This window comes from Notamacropus eugenii, chromosome 3, assembly GCF_028372415.1.
Source record: "Notamacropus eugenii isolate mMacEug1 chromosome 3, mMacEug1.pri_v2, whole genome shotgun sequence".
Taxonomy (NCBI): Eukaryota; Metazoa; Chordata; class Mammalia; order Diprotodontia; family Macropodidae; genus Notamacropus; species Notamacropus eugenii.
Genome location: NC_092874.1, coordinates 250,606,596 through 250,627,066, shown reverse-complemented (window position 1 = coordinate 250,627,066; position 20,471 = coordinate 250,606,596). Strand labels below are relative to the sequence as shown.

Sequence of the window (20,471 nt, the reverse complement as noted above, 5' to 3'; positions counted from 1 at the left end):
TGCCTCAAATAGAAAATTTTCTCTAAAAAGGACCACACCTGGAAAAAAGTTATAATTGTTGTAAGTGTTACGGAACTAGTTAGGTCTCAGAAATGAACAAATATAGAGTTGAAGTTATCATTTAATTTACATTTTCCAGTGACTATGACACTGATTCCTTACAATAATTCTAGAATAGACTACTAAAGGGATGGTTAGTAAAGAATTGGAAAAGGAAACCATGATCACCAAATGTCAGAAATGTCTCATCAAAAACAGAACGCTAATTTTTTTTTCTTACTTTTGTCATGTTTACTAAATTGGTAGTCTAGGACAGTGATAGAAATGGGGGCAACTAATCTATTCGTAGATCTCTGTGTACATGGAGACAGGGACAATTGAGTTCAAATCTGGCCTCAGACACTTACTGGCTGTGAAACATTGGACTAGTCATTTAATCTCTGTTTGCCTTAGTTTCCCCAACTGTAAAATGGGGATAATAACATTTACCTCACAGGGTTGTTGTGAGGATCAAATGAGACAATATTTGTAAATCACTTGGTATAGTGCCTAGCACACAGTAGATGGCAAATAAGGGTTCTATCCTGGACCCTCTCCTCTCTTTCTATACTACTTCACTCAGTGATGTCATCAGCTCCCACAGATTTAATTATCATCTCTATGTTATTGATTCTCAAATCTACCTATTCGTCAACCTTTCTGCTGACTTCCAGTCCTCTCTCTCCCATTATCTTTCAAACATATCAAATTGTATGTCTAGTAAACATGTTGCACTCAATACACCCAAAACTGAATTCATTTTCTTTCCTCCTAAACCCTTTCACCAGCCACTTCCTACATTCTCTATTACTGTTAAGATCAAAGCCATCATCCCATTTTTTCAGGTTCACAACCTAGGTGTCATCTTTGACTTTTCACTCTCTCTCACCCTCATATCCTCCCTTATCCAATGTGTTCCTAATTTCTGTTAATTCCACCTTTGAGACATCTCTTGAATATATCCCCTTCTCTCCTCTGATACTGCCACCAATAACCCTTCTGTAGGCTCTCATCACTTCACACCAAAACTACAGTAATAGCCTACTGGGGGGTTTGCCTGCCTCAAATCTCTCTCCATTACAATTCATCTTCCATTAAGCCATTGAAGTGATTTACCTAATGTGCAAGTCTGACTATGTCACCCCTGCCCCCTACTCAATAAACTCAGTGGTTACCCAAGGCCTTCATGATCAAATATGATGAAATGCTCTGTTTGATCATCAAAACCCTTCATAATCTAGCCCCCTCCTACCTTTCTGGTCTTTTTATACCCAATTCCCCATCATGTATTCTTTGATCCAATGACATTGGTCTTCTTGTTTTTCCACAAACAAGGCCCTTCATCTCTCTGCTCTGGGCATTTTCTCTGATTATCCCCCACACTTGGAATACTTTCCTTTCACATCTTCAACTGCTAGCTTCTCTGACTTCCTTTAAGTCTCAACCAAAATCCTATCTTCTATAGGAAACTTTTCCCAACTCCTCTTAATTTTAGTGCCTTCTTTAGAAAGAAAAAAATTTCCTGTTTATCCTGTATACAGCTTCTTAGCATTTATTTGTTCTCTTGTCTTCCTTGTTAGATAATAAGTTCCTTAAAAGCAATGATTGTCTTTTGTTTCTTTTTGTATCCCCTACACTTAGCACATTATCTGGCACATAGGAAGTTAATAAATATCTATCAACTGACTGAATATATGTTTAGTGTTCTTTCTTCCTCTCCAAAATGACTAACATGTCCACATCCTTTGACCCAGAAAGCTCAACACTAGGCACAAACCGAGAAGAGATCTAAGACCAGAAGAAGGGTTTTTTACATACGAAATTCTGAGTAGCATTTTTTTGGTAGCAAAGAACTGGGAATAAATTCCCCACAATGGGGAAGAGATAAACAAATTATACTATATGGATAGGTACTTCTTGCCTAAAGAGGACAGCTAGAAATGGATAATGATGTGACAGGAGAATTAAGAAAGAACCAAAGGACAGCCCTTCCCCATGTCCTAAAAGGAGAGGGAAGCTTAAACCTCTCAAGAGGTAAGAAGCAAGAACACTGAAGCAAGGAAGTCATGGTCTTCCATGGAACAAGGGAGAGAGAGTCATCATTAAAGAGAGAAAGGAAACACTGAGGCTAGAAGAATCTGGAGCTGCCTGCCCTACTGCCTGCCCTGAGAGCTTAAATTTACTGGCATAATATAGCCCAGCCTAGAGAATGGGGAGATTCTGTAGCACCAATCCATATATTGGGTCAAACTTCACTCCTTCCCTCTTTCCCCTGCCTTTTGCCTTTTCCTTTCAGGGGAGATGTATGCTTTACCAATCCCTGTTTAAAAAATTGTTGCTCTCTGTCTCACCATCTATTTTAAGAAACCAATTCTCCAAACTAATATGATCGCTTCTCTAATTGATAGTTTTATGTGGTGTGTGTGTATGTGTGTGTGTGTGTTTATGCATGGGTATCCACATGTTCCATTCAGGGTTAATTATAACTGAAAAGGAGGCTCTTAACCTACCACACCATACTGCCTTTCCAAGCTAAAGTCATAATATAAAATGTAACTAGGAGATGTTCACCTGCCTGCAACAAAATTAAAACTAAATTCCAGATCCATGAAGGATTCTTCCCCATGTCCCTTTCTGATTTAATCTTTGTATTTCTTCACTTCACTGATAATGTCTTAATGGCTTCCCTGTCAATAGAGCAAATTAGTAAGGTCCTTAATCTATTTAGAATGAGATATACTTTAGCAAAGATGGGCACAAATAACAAACACATGAGCACTTGTTTATTTTCAACTCTTCAGTCTTCCAAATTAGAATTTCTAGCTCTACTTTGCCTCAGACCACAAGCAAACTTAATTTATAAATGTTATTCATCCAGTGCGGTTGAGCTAAATATACCTTTCATGACTTCCACTACCTGAATGCTGATGACTCAAAAGTCTCTCTGCTTCTTCTTTTAGTGTCACCACTCACTGTTTTGGGGATGTTTCTGCTTAGATTTCTTGCCATCACCTTAAACTCATAATGATTCAGATAAGACTACTTTCTTAAAGTCCCCATTCACCAGTGCCCAGCTGTTCCAGTACAGAAGCAAGTCAGCCACTCTACCATTCCCCAAGGTTACTCGAGAAGTAAAAGCCTCATGTTGCCCCTTTTCCCATTCTTTGCTTTCGTCCCTCAGTATTAAAGCTGGTGCCAAATTCAACAATTCAATAGGCATTTGTTACCCAATTACTATGTGCTAGGCACTGCACTAGGTGCTGGAGATTAAAACAACAACAACAAAAAACAACAGTCTTTGATTTAAAGGAATTTAACATTCTATTGAGGAAAACAAGTATACAGCTGAGTAAATAAAAATATGTACAAAGCAAGTAAAAATATGTTTCTGGGGTAGGGAATGAAATGATCTCATGTGGTACTTCAGCGGAGCTTTGAAGAAAGCTAGGACTTCAGGAAGTAGAGGAAGAAAATTCCTAAAATTGTCATACCAGAATAAATGACCTTCAGTACATATCACTTTTATAATTTCATTAATCCAAGTGGCTCCTTCCCATCATCTACGCTGCCATTTCTTGCATAAAACAAATGAAAATTCCTGTCATGGCTTTCAAGATTACCAGCTAGCTTTATAATCCTTCATATGTTCCTATTTGGATCACTTCTGGATATCCAATCAAACATTAAAGTATTGTAGAATTAGAGGCAGATAGGTCCTAAGGCGTTATTTAGTCCAACTCTTTCATCTTATAAATGAGAAACCTGAGGTTTAGAGAAAAATGATGACCTCCCCAATGTCACACAGATAGCAAATGGCGCAGCCTAAGTAGGTCCTCTGAAAGTTCTCATTCTACTCTATCATGTTGTCTCCCTATTTCCTTCCATTAAGTCAAACCTTTTCCTTTGATGGGAACCACCAGTCCACTGTCTTACCCCAATCACTATAAAAATCATTGTTAAGTTGGTATAATTTCCAAAGTGGCATGATGTAATGATTGGAGATAAGTTTGGCTCTCAGGAAATACCTCTGATACTTATTGGATATGTGGTAATAATCAATTTTCATCATGTCATATCTCCAAGACTTCAGTTTCGTGTTTTTGATTTTTTGTTGTTCTTTGTTTGCTCTGCAGCATAAAACTTTGTGCGGAGTCCTTTTCTATCTTTGTATAGGTTTAGCGTTCCACTTTGACAAAGCTAGAGATGTATGCATGTCACTTAAACACTCTCCAACATATAGAACATCTGCGCCCCAGCACACAGTAGTGCTAATATTTATAGGTCTGTTTAAAAAGAGAATTCCCTGCTTTCCTAAAATTTTCTTGATGTGACAAAGAAGGAATACTGGACCTGTTTATTTTCCTCCACTATAAAGTGTTAAGGGCTCCTAAAACTGAGATTGTACATATGTATGCACATATCATATATGAAATTTGTGTATTGTGTATATATGCATAAGTTTACATAAATGTACATACATAAATGAATGTGTATGCCTATTTCTTCATGGAAAAACATACACATATGTTAGGTATATACACATAGATAATAATATATGTAATTATGTATATATATTTATGGGTGTATAACATGTAAAAACATATATAATGCTATATGTAATGTCTTTATTACTACCCCAGATGCTTTCGCCCCCATTCCCAAACAGCCAGCTTCTTCTGAACCACAGCACTAAAGTTTTGACTCTATTGTGTCATACTCCTGTTTCTTTAGCTTAGTTTGGCTTATATCAAAGTAATTAATAGACTTTTTTTTAGCTCACCAGTGCTGATGATAAGTCCTCTGCAAGACACAATATGCTTTTTAGTATATAGAGAAGAATTGAAATTTGATTTAATACACTAAAACTCGTAAAGCAACCCCAAACCCCTGAACATTGCAATGTTCTTTTCATAGGGTAAAGCCTGCTCTCCTATTTGTAAAGACAGATTTGACTTGTTTCAAATAATTTCACAAGGACAAGATATAATGAACAGTGATGAGTGTTGGTACAGAGAACAGTGGTATATTAATCTACAACTCATGTATGATATTTCCTAAGAATAAAACCATGAAATGATCCCAATATGGAAAAGGACTAATAGATATATTTATGGTAACTCTACAAATTGAGTCCCCTTTCCAAATTTAAAATTTCCAAACTGAAAATTTTTCATATAATCAAGGTTTAGGAGAATAATTCATTCACCTTAATAAGCCTAATTATATGACCATAGAAAATTCTAGTACTACACTCAGAATTACTAAAACTTTATACTTTTAACTTCAATAATTATTATATACAGAAGAATTTCCTTTCTCTATGGAATACTTAGAGCTCACATGCAGAAAACATCTTTTTCAAAATGGATCACACACACAAAAGCATAAAATGATCATATTCTGTACATCAGACATAAAAAAATTGTTAATATCTGTAGACATTGTCCACAAAAAATAGATAGAGAGGGAGGGTCATTTTGTCACATTCATTGGTGAAAATACAAAGAAAATTTTAGTCAACAAAGTATAAAACTAATCTTGTGAAAAACTGATCAACTTTTCCAGACTTGGGGCTATCCTGTGTATTTTACTGATCTAGCATAGTCCAAGTTAGAGATAGTGATTAGTTTATATTGATTCTCCAAACAGAGTGAACTACAGAGAAAAGTTTTTGAAAAAGTTTTCTCACACTTGAAATACATACATAGGGTAACTCCACATCAATATCAATATCCAGGTATATATATATATATAAAGTCATATACATTTATTTTGGAAGGTCATCAAAAACATACCTGGCTAGGCTGAAGGCATCATCGATCAAACCTGCGCGATTACTGACAGAGAGAACCTATGAGAGCCAACCAGAAAGATAGAACCATTTAGGATTGAAGAGAGAAGAAACGTACAATATCAAAACTGATTTCTGAGGAGCATATCTGGAGTTTACCTCATGGTTCTGTATTAGTTGGTCAATTAATAATCTCCAGTTCCTTAGATCATAGTTGACCCTAAAGTAGCCAGTTTGATTGATGTTCCCCAGCAACCAGCTTCCTTTGTCCAAAATAATTCTGTGATTTTCTAGAAGGGATAGTTTTAAGGGAAAAACAGATCATAAGCATGTTTTAAATTTCAAAACAGCTCTAGGCAGATTTTTCCTCCTTAACTCGTAAATAATAGATGTTTAAAATAACACATAGAATATCACCAATAATTTTCTCAAAGTCCACCAATTTATTAAATTAATATTTTTCTAACAAAGATGGTTAAAATCAAATAATTACTTATATCTAGGCAGTCCTAGAAGACCTGGGTTATTTTTTCATCTTGGTTGCTCCAACGAATTGGTTTTTGTAATTAACCTGTTTCTCCCTGATAAAGGCTATCCCCTAAATATCATTTTTCTTTCTCAAATTTAAAAATAACTAGAAAGCTACAAGTATTTTTACTTGACTTCTAATTAGAGCCTATATGGATTGAGAGAAATTAATGAAATGGTGCAATGCAAAGGAAGTTAATAAGGTCTGATAAGCCACCCATATCATTCAATATTAAACACATTTTCAAAACTCAGGAGACTCAATTCTTAGAAACTCAATATTACCCTCTCTTGCATTTTCCTTAGATCTCTTCAAAGCAATATTAAATAAGTGACACCACTGTCTATAACTATTGACAACTGGGAATTTAGTTGTTTAAGCTAATTATATTTCTAAGTATACTTAGAATGAATGGATACATCAGGGTCTGCTTAAAACAATAATTTCAGGAAACTATGTTGGTTGGTATTTAGGAAACTGGTTGTTATTCATTGGGAGTTTCAATTAAAAGGAGACTTAAGGAAAACATTTCAAGGAAGGTTGCTTGTACATTCTGAATTTCAGACCTGCTCAATAATCTAAGGATTAACCAAACGGAGGACAGCACATGGAAGATACAGAATGACAAAGAAAACTATTCTGGCAGTCAGGACACCTAGGTTCAAATCCCAAATATACCACTTACACTACAAATGAATCATTTAACCCCTCTGAGAATCAGCTTCTTCTTTAATATAGGGATAATCATATATGTACCACTTATTTCCAGGATTTGAGACATTTATCCTACATATGAGTTATTTTTAAAGAGATTTCTGAGAACTTTAAAAAGTGATCAGCAAAACCACCTTTCTTCAGAATTCCTGGTTAGTGTCTTCAGAACCCAAGAATGGACCTGAAGTGTGTGTCTTATTCTATACACACCATGGTAATCCAAAGAGCCAACATTGGAATTTGAAGGCTAAAGGGCCAACTTCCATAAGAAAGGCAGACTACAAAGCAACGATGCCTTTTCTGGAGCAAACCATTGCTCCACTAATTCCTTTGAATTGAGGAATATAATAATTTTCAAAAATGTTGGGACCCTCCCATCACAGGCTCCAATGTGGATTTCCTTATAGCTTCCCTAATGTGTTACATTTACATACATACAGTCAGCACTTGTATTTTATTTATTTTTCTTTTAGTTAAGCCTTGAATACAGGAAAACTTGTCAAAAATCACGTATCTGCCAGTATTCTGTAGCATTCAACCTTGTAGCTAATAGCCTATAAAATATGGAGCAATGTATATCTTAGCTTCAAACATCCCTTTTCCTTTCTTTGACCTTTTCTTTCACCCACCTCCAGTCACCCCCCTCAAAGGCCCAAAGGAGTAATCTATTATTTCCAGTTACAAAACAATGGCTATTTTCTATGTTTTAGCCTGAATTTTTTATTTTGTTTTCCATTTTGCTCACCACTAGCCATTAAACATTTTGATGAGTTTTTTTCAATTAAAAGTTGATTTAAGATAACATACTTAGAAATTTCAAAACTCTCTGCTAATTTTCTCCACAATCATTTCCATTAAAGCACTGGGAAAAAAACCAGCTGTAACACTATGCACAGCTTCAACCTATGGATAAAGAGCTTATGCAGCAAATACCTAGAAAGAATATATACAGGAGCTAGGTGGCATAGTAGATAGACTATTGCTCTTTGGAGTCAGGAAAACCTGAATTCAAATTCTGCCTTAGATACTACCTATGTGATCTTGGGTATTCACTTAAATGCTCAGCCTCTGTTTCCTCCTCTGGAAAACAAAAGGATGGATTCACTGGTCTATCCTTCTAATAATCCTTTAATATGGTTATTAAAGTGTTAACTAACCATAATTATTCATAGCATTGAATGAAGTATTCTAATTGTTTCAAATGTTTTGTTCTCCGCTATACATAGATGACTCATTTTCAAAGAATCAGAATATAATGACTTCACATTTAAAATTGGGTGAAATAATTATATTTGTCTTTGGTGATTTCATAACCACCTCCCACATTTTCAGGCTCAGGGTTATCATTGTGAACCTTAGTCATCATTCCAATGTAGGTACTTGGATAAAATTGTCAATAGTAATTTCCAGTTGGTGGAATTCAAATCTTCTTGGATTTGAGGTTGGCTATCCATCCACTTTTCCATGTTCTTAGACTAGTACATAGTAATGCTCAGTAACTGACTGTTGATTAATATAGTTATTGAAATGATATTCAAATTAATTTTTTCATCCAAAGGAGGAGGAAAAAGCTCCAGAAGGGCTACCAAGCATAGGAGGATTATGGACCTTGTCATCTGGATTCTCCAATAAATTCTCCAAGATGTATTGTTGATGGGATAAAGATTTATATTACTAAACTGGAGGAAACATAAGCCTCCTCAAAAGTAGAGACACATAAGGGTAAATATCTTGGGAACCCCTAGACTCTATGGGCCTTTATTTTATTCCCAAACAGCTTTTTGTGGTTGTTGTTTAGTCATTTCTGAGTCAAGTCTGAGTCTTTGTGACCCCATTTGGGATTTTCTTGGCAAACATACTGGAGTGCTTTGTCATTTCTTTCACCAGCTTATTTTACAGATGAGGAAACTGAAGCAAACAGGGTAAAGTGACTTGCCGAGAGTCAGACAGCTAAGTGTCTGAGTCTGGATTTGAATTCAGATCTTCCTGACTCCATACCCAGTCATCTATTCTCCACACCACCAGAATTAAGGAAATGGGTTTACAAGGCCAAAGGACCGAAACCCAGTAGTTCTGACACTCCTTGCTTTTTAACTATGCAGGCTAACTGAAGCTATGGCGAAAACGAAAATGTTGGGAAGTACCTCACAGAAAATGCCTCGGTAAATTCCCTACTAGTGTATTCACTGAACTTCTTTATTTTTTGCACTAACAATCTCCTTCAAAAGAGTACAAACGTGATATAATTGTATATTAAACATACTTTATTAAGTGGCTGCTATGTGCAAAGCACTGTACTAGAAATATAAAGACAAAATTGTACAAGTGCTATCCTCAGAAAGCTTAGATTCTACTGGGAGGAGGGATGGTATAGAGTGGGAATATAACATACTCCAGTAAGCTTAATGGATAGTTATCATTTTCATGAGCTCCTCAGTTGGCAATGGGCTTATATGTCATGCAGAATTATATATTGGTGTTATTGGATTTCAGGGACTGATGATGCCCCAAGAGGGCTGCCTGGCTGGGATGCAGAAGGATAAACTCTTTCCATGGGAATTACTCATGATCAGACACTTTTCACCATCTCTTCGTTCAGGGAATAGACCATAGCACAGTATATTTGGCCTGAATGCTGCAGGTTGGAGATATGTAAGAGAGGGAGCCTCTCTGCTTGATAGTTTTGGGGGAAGGAACACATTAGAACACATTATTGTGTTAATATATAGATTTCAGAGCCTATGTTCAGATCTGGAGTCATTAGACTTTCCACATCAAAAAGACAACAGCCAAGATAATGGCAGAGTTCTTGCAGAATCTACATGGCAGAAGCACACGTTTGCTTGTCCACTGTATCTGAGAAGGTGAGTTTTTCTTTTCAAAATCAATCTCAAAACCTTCAAAAATAAAGAGGTAATATTGGTTTTTTGTTGCTTGTTTGTTTTTATTCCCTAGATTATATATTTGCAGCCTTTGAGAAAATATCATAGATTTCAAAATTAACCTTGGCTTTGGAAGAAATCCTGGCCTTAGGAATTAGATGTTCTAGATACAGAATGTCATCTCATGGGTAGCATCACTTTAGAGTAATGGTCATGTGATTCCTACCACAAGAGGAAAAGTAAGGGTCAAATCAATGAAATTGAAAGTAAGAAGAAAATAATTGATTTTTCACTGAATATTGTAAATAAATGTACATCTAAAAGAAAAGTGGATTGTTGCCTCAGCATATCCAAACTCTGTTTTCTTTCTGAGGGGGGAAGATTCTAAAACATAGTCTTGGGGAAACTGGGTAATGGCAGGTACTAGAGAGTCATCAGAATGTTGGAATGTTGTCACTATGCAAACGAGTTCAAAACCTTCCAGAAGAACATCTCTAAGTGTTTTATGTTTTTTTCTCTATCTTTTCCCTAGGCTCCTGTGGGTCCTTTGCATTTTCTTCATTTTCTGTAAGGTGAAATAAAGATTTTTTTTGTCTGTTGTTCAGTCATTTTTAGTCATGTCCAGTTCTTTGGGACTCCATTTGGGCTTTTCCTAGCAAAGAAACTAGAGTGGCTTGCCATTTCCTTCTACAGCTCATTTTACAGCTGAGGAAACTAAGGTAAATGGTGCTAAATGACTCATCAAGGGTCACACAGGAAGTATCTCAGGAAAGATTTGAACTCACAAAGATGAGTCTTCCTAGGTCTAGCCCTTTATTCATGGCATCATTTATCTGCCCAGTATAATCATATAATAAAGGTTGTATCATTTACCTATGGAGTTGTTTCCTTGAATGCTTAGATAGTAACTAGAAACCTTGTCACCTATATTTGTGGCAAATAGATCTGAATTAACCATTTAGCTAGATGTGCAACTTTGGGTACATTAGGCTTAAAGAGAAATAATACTTTCAGGTCAGCTCCCAAGATCAGACCCAGTTCATGTGAACTCAAAGTCTCGGGGGTGGAAGCAAGGCAGGAGGAGAACATGGGCTGTTGGTTATATGGGTAAATAAAAAGATTATATAAAGTTAATATAAAATATTTTCAAGTGAAAGTACTTCTGGGAAGCAGAAGGCATGAATTCTAGGCCCAGCATTGTAAAAAATTGAAAAATAATTATATAGGACATTGCAAACTTCAAAGTGCTATATGAATACTGTTGTTATGATTTATATCACTTTTAACATGAGAAACATTCCTTGTCACCACAAAGGTTCCACCTTAATCAAATGAGTCTTTATAGCATCATAAAATGTCAGTCAATATAAATAATTGTCCTAATTTCTATGATAATGATTACTGTAAGAATAGTGTCTTTTCAAGAAAATATTAAATTTAATTCAATAATTAATAGAAACCACAAGAAATAACCCTGAATTATACAACCTCATTTATTTTTAAAAACGAAGCAAGGCATAGATGAAGCAAACAAAATGCCGACCCTTGGACGGAGATGTGATGGCTTGGGTGTTTTCATCTTGGCATAGATCATAACCCATCCATACCTTCTTATAAATAATGGAATACAGATTTAGAGACAGAAGAGGCATTAAAGACAACATACTCTAGCCTTCTTCATTTTACAAATGAGCAAGCTGACACCTAGAGAATGAGACTGCACAAGAGCAGACTGAGGACTTAAATCAAGGTCTTTTGACTCCAGATCCAATGGTCTTTCCATCGAATAAGTCCTGCACTAAAGGAACTAGATTATAAACAGAAGGAGATCTACTCAACACAACAGAGATCTTCCCATCATTCTGGGTATTTTAATTTTTCCAGTTTTACTAGATTATCTAGCAAGGATACATCATACTTCTTAGATGACTATCTTCCTACTCCAGTCTTCTATGTCTTTTATGGCACTTCTTTTGTACAAGTCACCATTATTAAAATGATACAGCCTCCCCATACCCATTGTCTGCCTTGTCGTTGCCCTTTAGGTGGACTGCCATTTTATTTTTCCTAGACTGTAGTCTTCTATGATTTACATCCCTACAACATCACTGAAAAAAAACATTCATCTCAATATGAGAGCAACAACCTGAGGTTCAAGGTACTGGATTCACATCAGGAGTCTAACTCGTAAGCTCCAAATCAATGGATTGATCTTGAAAAGTCAGGTTGTTGAAGTAATCATTGAAAAGCAAAGACATTTATTGAAATAACATAGTAAGAAGCTCAATTAGTAGTTAGGTCACTCAGTTAATAGTAGCACATATGAATTCAAGTTCTAGGATTCCAGTGGGGATTTCTCTGACATTAAACTGATGCTAAAAGCCACAGCAGGTGGCTCACCTGCTTTAATTTCATTCACTCATTATTCTAATATGGTAAAACAGGCCATTCTAAGCATTATAGGCAGGTCACAGTTAAAAGTGATGTTTACGCTAACAGTGTTTCAACCAAGACTGACAAGTATAAAAAAGACGTACCAATTTTTTTTTTAAATTTGCCATGAGTAAACTGATAAGTAAAATTGAATTGCTACTACTTTTTAATTAACATTTTTCATGTTCATGTTGAAAATGAGATCTTAGGAGAAACTATTTCTAGAGAGATCAGGTAACAGATTTTTAAATATCTTTCCAGTATTGGATAATTTAGGCTTCTTAAAAAAATCTTCAAATAGATCAATGGCAAGGAATGAATTTTATAAAAGTCATTTCCAGTATTCCAGCATTGAAATTGTCCAGATTGCCTTCATTATGAAAAGTCACAAAGTGGCATGTTTCTTGAAGGGGCAATAAGCAATCAAAACACACTTTTGGAATGCTATTAAGATTGGCATTGGGTGATATTAAGACTTTTACATTAGGAAACAGAGTTGTTTGTGTTTTATAAGATGCCACATCTTGAATTTCTTAGAGAGAAAATGAGACTGAGATAGTAACTAGGAATATAGTGGAAAGAAGACAAAGTGAAATCACCAGAACACTGTTGACCAGGAGTAGATAATGTCAAAGATGAAAGAGGATAACTTACTGAGTTCTGGGGAGGACCTTAGAAGGCATCTATTCCAAAGTCCTTAGTTTACAGTTGAGAAAATTGAGGTCCAAAGAAGTGAAATGACTTGCTCAAAGTTATTCAAGTAGCAATAACTGTCAGAGTCAGGACTCAAATTGAGAGCCAGCATATTTCCCATGGCCCTAAACAGCATAACTTTTCTGTCTTACTATGAGAATGCAATTGACTCCTCTCTTCCATACAAATGGGAATTTTAGAGCTGGGATCTCCTAATCCTATACAGAAGGGAACTGAAGCAAAGAGGGTTAAAATGAATTGCTCAAGGTTACATCAGAAGTGTCATATAGCCACACTGTATCTCCTAAGTTCCAAATGTATCCCCTTTTGATTTTTCCCAATCTCTTTTCCCCCAATCCCTTAAATTTTCCAATCCCTTTAACGCATTTACAGAGGTAATGCAACAAAGCAGTCAGTCAAGAAATTGGACACTGCATGTATTAATGTATATATGTTTCACTTACCATCACATATATGGTAGGAAGACAACAATGAGCATTTTTTTTTTAAATGGTTTGACCTAAATCTACACTTGAGTTTGAAAAAGAAAATTTCCTTTGGAGCTAAAATTATCCACATTTTACCCAACCTGGATTTTCTTTTTAAAAGGGATTTTTTAAATTCTTCTATCCAGTAAGGATGATTTATTTGTTATCTTAAAAATCCCACTGTCCAAAAATATAATGCTGCAAATCAAACATATATATCTCAGGTAAGCTAAAAAATAGCTTGGTTTTATTGATTTTCTTAATGAATTCTCACTATCAGAAATGGCCACATTTGATTAAATTTGTTTTTGTGATTATAATTGCCATGTATATTTTTTCTTTCTCTTTGAATGAGATCTAAAGAATATACAATAATATAGGAGATTTAAAAAGAACATTCTTGCCTTCATCTTGACTGAGAAAATATCTCTCAACATTTCTTTTTAAAGAATTTCTCCATGGCATTCATTTTGCCTTTGTGAGTCAATTAAAACCATTATTTGTATAAATGACCTGTTTTGTTCTTTTTAGAGAATGTAAGGAGGAGGCAAAAAAAGTGCAAGGTTTTCTCATCCTTAGTGTAGATTGTTTTTAATGCTAGCTGAATGTGTGTGTATTTTGTGTGTGTGTGTGTGTGTGTGTGTGTGATTGTTGCAATCATAACAATGCCTCTTAAAACAGGTGAGCCCACAGGCAAGACAGAATTTCTTCCAATGTTTCTTCTGGATTCCCTCCACCATTAGCCACCAGATCGAGAGAGTTTGGTTATTAACAATTTGAATTTACATCCCAAAGCAGTATCTACTTTCCTTTGTAATATATGGAAAGAGTGTTGAACTTGAAATCAGAATGATCAGGTTCAAATCCTTCCTAAAACACTTTCTAGCTAAGTGAACTCAGCACCAACCATTTAATGTCATGTATTAGTTTCCTCATCTGTAAATTAAGACTAATATCTCCAGAACCTATACCATACAGGTTTGCAGTAAGAATTAAAAGAGAATATTAAGTTAAGCATGTGACAAACTTCAAAGCCCTATATAATTATTAGCTACATTTGGGAATTATGATTCTGGCAGCTTAGCTAACTCCCATTGTAGAAACTCCCTTTCACCAAGATAAGTTGGAAGATTTAATAGATGAGTCCTAGGGAAATTGTCTGAGGAGCACAGAAATTAAATTACTAGCCCAGGGCCACAAAGCTAGTCAGTATCAGAGTCAAGCTTTGAATGAAAGCCATCTTGAATCTCGTACTTATTGACTGAGTCATACTGTCTTTAAAAAAAAATTGATAGTGATAATATTATGCCTCCCACTAGGTAATTTTTAAATAGCAGAACTATTCTTCCTAGATAAGATATTTCAAAGAAATACACATTTTTGGCATTATATTTCAAAGATGATTCAAGGAACTATTTGGTGATATTTTTCTTCAAATATATTTCTCCATGTTCTCAAATAAAATATATTTTTATTAAAATATTAAAATTAAAATATGGTATCTCAAATAAAAATAAAATGACATGCTATGATAAGATGTTATGTGATATGATATGACATATGATGTAATGTGATATGATGTGATATGATATAAAATGATCATGAAAAGGAAATAGCCATTGTTAATGATTCAGAACTACAACCTACTTTTGTTTGCCACGTAAGTCAAACTCTGAGGCTAATAAAAGTTCTCTAGACCAGATAATAGAGGAAGGCAATGAGCATAAGATTTTATGCCAAAAATGGGTCTAAAAGTCATTAGAGCTGTAGAACAGAAGAAACAGCTGGACTCAAGAATCAAAATTTTTAGTTTGAAATCCCAGCTGTGCCATTTAGTAGCTATGTGATAAAAGGCAAGTTTCTTTACCTCTCTGGGAACCAGTTTATGTGTTTATAACTTAGGCATAATACTGGCCTTCTGTACCTAAGGATCCAATGAGATAATATAGCTAGGGAACTTTGTAAACCTTCATGTTAAATTAATATAGCTACTACTGTTATTAAAAATGGCAACATGGTATAGTGAATAGAGGGCCAGGCTTGGAGTTACATTTACCCAGGGTCAAGATCTTTTACACACACCTGACTATGGATAAATTCCTTAATCTCTGAGGCAACACTGTAAAGTAACAGAAAAATTGTCAATCTGTATCAATGGAGGGAGTTTACACATTGGGACATCTATATACCAAAGAAGTCAGAGGTCTAAACCCCTCCCCCAAGCAAAATGAAACAAACAAAACTATTATAGTTGAATAGTAATACCTTGAGAGTTTGATTCCCAGAGCCAAAAGCAAAGGGAAATAAGAAAGAATAAGTAAAAGAATCAAACTCTTTTAGCGGTCCCTGACTCTTTTCAGGACAAGACTTTGTGCTCAACTTCTGCAGCCCTCTTTCTCCTTACTCTCCTCATCAATTTTGCAATGGAAAAATCTGCCTTTATTTTCAACTACTGACCTAATTCAAGCTGTTTGGGGTAATTTATACTAAGCTATCTTTCAAAGGCATTTGATCTATTAAAAAAACAACTTCTAATCGGGCCTTTCAGCACAAACTAAGAAAACTACCCAGAAAACACCCAAAGAAAACCCTCAATTTTGATTGATAATCACAGTATAAATTCAGCTTACATCTTTGATTCAACACATTAGATTTTGATGGCGAGCTCCTAAAAAAATAAATCAAAGATAATAATCTAAAAAATACTCTTAAATAGAAATAATGTTAAACATGTGAAAATATGCATGTATAAGTATATATGACTTAGAAAAGCAATATGATGTAGTAATTATAGGGCTGCTACTGGAGACCTGAGTTCAAGACCTACCTCTTGACACATTTTGATTTTCCGATGGACACTTAAATTCTCAGTATTCTAAGCAACTCACTAAGACCAGAAGTTACTAATTAGTTGCCCATCGGGTAGAGGAACAGCACTATAAGATTTACAAAATCTTCGGTTATTAAGTGATTTACAAATCACTTTATACCCAACATGTCATTCAATCCTCAACCAACGCTTTGAAGTTCTATAGGCATCCATTATGCCTATAGATGGGGAAAGATTTTCATTACACTAATCTATCCTGGTTCTATTTTGTTTAACCTAGGACAGAGTAGAGGAGCTTTGCACTGAGGCAGCCCTCTCTTGACTCTTGAGAAGAGATATGTCCATACTTTTTTAAATAGAATACATGTTCAATATTTGTAGAGCAAATGTAAAATTTATTCGCATCTCTACCAAAACTCCACTCCTCAGCCTTTTTGCTATACCATTATCCATATAACATCCTCTAACTGTAGGTATTCCTCAAGATTCTGTCCTAAGTCCTCTTCCCTTTTCCCTCTTTACTCTCTCTTAGTAATCTCATCAGTTTCCATGAGTTTAACAAGCATTACTGTGAAAATGACTCTGTCAGTCCCCTAAGCTTCAGTCCTGACACACTAATGGACATTTCAATCTAGATATTTAAATGCATCTCAAATTCAACCACTCCAAAACTAAATGTATTATAATTTTCTCAAATGCTCACTTCCTCCAAACATCACTATTTTTGTCAAGGGCTGCATCACTTTCTCAGTATCCAAGGTTTAAAACTCTAGAATTAACCTGAACTCCTCAATCTCTCTCACCACACATATATTTCATCGACAAACTTTGCTTTTTAACCAACAACATCTAGTTTATCCAACCCCTTCGGATTAATCACATAACTACCACCATAGTCCAGGTCACTTTTCACTTAGATTATTGCTACAAGACAGAATTGGTTTACATATCTCTTCACTTTATTCTATCCTCCACCATGTTGCCAAAGGGATTTACCTTAATGCCTGATCTGACCATGGTACTTCCCTCCTTAATAAATGCCATTGTTTTCTATTGTCTCTAGGATGAAATATAAATCCCTCTGTTTAATTATTAAAACCTAAAACAACTTGGGCCCAATCTATCTTTCCAATCTCACTGAACATTACTTCCTTTCCTGAATTCTGCCATCCAGCCAAATTGGCCTTATCTTTGTAAATCAAAAAGGACATTCCTTTACTATCTCTGTGTCTGTTTACTGTTGGCTGATCCCCTATGCCTAGAAAGTGCTCCTTTTACCTCCATGAAGTCCTCGCCCCCTTTAAGGCATGACAGTGAACATTTTCTACATGAAATCTTTCCAGATCCCTCTAACTACTACTACCGTCCCTCTCAAAGTACCTTGAACCTAACTAAATTTATAAATGTGTATTGCTTCACTTTATATTTATGCTGTACAAACTGGCATGTGTCCTCATCTCTCACATTAGACTATAAGTTCCTTTTGAACAGGGAATTGTTTCATCCTTTGTATATAACTAGTGTATATAACCACTCTGTCTGGCACATAGTAAGCATTTAATTAAAAAATTGATTGACTAGTCTGTTATCATACAGTTGGTATCAGAACTTGTACTTCCTGACCTTCAGGCAAGTATGTTTTCCACTTGATTATATTACTATGTTAAAAGCATAAATTCAAAAAGGCAAATAGATTTAGCAAGTAACATGTATGTAAGCATTTCATACAGTGTATGCATGTATATTTTATAATACATGGTCACCTGTACAGCAAGAAGAGCTAAACACAGTTAAATTACAACAGTTTATGCTTTAGGGAGCAGGCATAAACATTGATTTTTCTTTAAACTGCCCCTTCGATTTTTTTTTCTTTTTAGCACTTACTTTCTACCCTTTCATAAAGAATGGCAAATTTGAACATGTACTAAGAGGTACAGGGAAGATAACCGGCTTTTTTCCATCTGAACTGAACACAGAAATATATCAAGGCAGGTTCATGCTATGGTATGCAAGATTTTGGTTAAACACAAGAAACAGTTTTCTCATACTGAATTGGAATGGTTTGTTAATAGGTTTTTGCCATTACTGCTAAAATATTAAAAACAGAGAATGAATTCTTATCTTTCTAGGAGAAATGGTTTAGGTCTTCCTAGAAGGAGGATGTTGGACTAAATTATTCCTTAGGGTCCCTCAGGTTGCAATGAAGACCTGACTGTATGAGTGACATTCCCTATCTCGTATTTAAACAGATGGTCCAAGAGTGCTAGAATAGCAGGAGATTGGCATAGGATAGGACAAGTGCATTCTCGTTTTGGAGACATTATTACACTGATAATGACCACAGTGACAGTACAGTTGTAATTTTAAACTGAACTTGGAATCATGGAATTAATACATTTGAAAAGTCATGTTTGAATGATAGAAATATTTTTATTTGGTCTTTACCTAAAATTCAAGCTTACTTAACAATGGCAGGAAGAGTAAGAATGTACTTGTGATTTAAATGAGGTAGAGAACTCCCCTTCCAGTGGAAAAATTCCCTCCTTCTTTGAAAATTGGCTAGGGAAAACTCTGACGTTAGGTGATTTGCCTCAGACCAACTACCTAGTATTCTTCATTTGAACTTGGCTCTTCCTGATTCCAAGGTCCGCCTTCTATCTCTACCTGTCTCTCATGCACACTCAATACATTTATTGATTAAAAAGTCTTTCTTTCAGGAGATTTTTCATTGTTCCCTCTAATTTAGCAGACAAAGATGGTTTCCTTCCTTTCTCTCCCCTTTTAAAACTTGTCTTCCCCTTACTTTCCTGATACTTGGGCCCACATTACTAGCTAAATTATCATCCAGAGTCAAAATTAGAGGAACAGTTCAACGCAAACCCACAGAGGAAGGAAATCTTTACCTGATTTGTTAGACACCCATATAATTGTCTCTGATGAGATATGGCTCCTATTTCCTACTCCAAGAGTTAATGGAATCTGCCATAGGTAACTGCAAAATAAAGGATACATGTTAAGAACACAACAGCAACCACAGCATACATTTTTCTGAGGGTCTATTTCATATAGAAATTGTATTAAAAATAGAAGATACACAAGGAATTCATGCATGTTACAGGAACTAAGTCCAAAAGATCAAAAGACTGTTTCTGGAAAATTAATATAATAAGTCTTTGCTGGAGGCCTCAATGTGCCATGCTTCTGCAGCCTCAAAGGTAACTTATGCCAGTACATCACAAGTCATTAAACAGGTTCCATTGAGTTGAAAAAGTCTTAAGTAAAGGCCAACAACTTATGTCCCAACCCACTCCTTCATGGAAGTAGGAGGCCCACAGGTATTACACATTACACATTTTCAGACTTTTTCTATGTATCGATTTGTTGATTTTTTTTCACCCTAAAAATACTATTTATCATAAGGGAGGGAAGGGATACTGGGGATAACTATGATGATGTAAAAAATAGAAGATACCAATTAAAAACTTCCTTCTTTTTCAAAAGAAATAACTGATTTTTATAAACTGGTACAAGCTATCTCCACCATATCCTCAACATTAGAGTCAGCTATTATTATAATCTGAATTTATGGGGACTATCCCATAATGATGAAACTACAGATCCTTGAGGTAGACAATAAAATGTGATAGTAACATGCTGGTATTAAAATTAAATTAATTTTTAAGAAATAAAAAAAACAATGAAGGCCATCTGACTTATGAATGATAGATTTACATTTTACAACAGTAGAAATGAGCTAACTTCATTTCTATGAGCTTGGTCAACATCAAATATCACTCTATTCCATTCAAATACTGGAATACAGAAACAGAAATGAGTTCCTCATCCAGATTGCTGTTTAGAATTCACTAACTGCTTTTCAGTATCAAAAGATTCATTAAAGCTGATTCTATGAAGTTTCAATATTCCTCATCAATTATTGCTAATTATCAATTAATAATATCAATTATTACAATTTGGTGAGAAGGATATTATCTCTATTTTGCAGATGAGTAGTGGCATAGAAGTTAAAAGTCACTTACATAATGCTACCTAATAAAGATGAACATAAAAT

General features: G+C 35.2%; 1 protein-coding gene and 1 long non-coding RNA gene across 2 annotated transcripts in view; one reads left to right on the top strand and one right to left on the bottom strand.

Moving 5' to 3' along the window:
- LOC140534402 (uncharacterized) overlaps window positions 1-8,809 on the top strand; it is a 70,411-nt gene extending 61,602 nt beyond the window's left edge. Inside the window, exon 3 of the long non-coding RNA XR_011977272.1 lies at window positions 8,632-8,809. This is a non-coding gene — a long non-coding RNA (uncharacterized lncRNA). The remainder of the gene's footprint in view (window positions 1-8,631) is intronic.
- TRHDE (thyrotropin releasing hormone degrading enzyme) overlaps window positions 1-20,471 on the bottom strand; it is a 511,960-nt gene that overhangs the window by 120,821 nt on the left and 370,668 nt on the right. The window contains exons 10-12 of the mRNA XM_072655393.1: window positions 19,303-19,391; window positions 5,990-6,120; window positions 5,835-5,890 (exon numbers count right to left, since the gene is read on the bottom strand). Coding sequence (XP_072511494.1) covers window positions 5,835-5,890; window positions 5,990-6,120; window positions 19,303-19,391 — 276 coding nt within the window. The remainder of the gene's footprint in view (window positions 1-5,834; window positions 5,891-5,989; window positions 6,121-19,302; window positions 19,392-20,471) is intronic.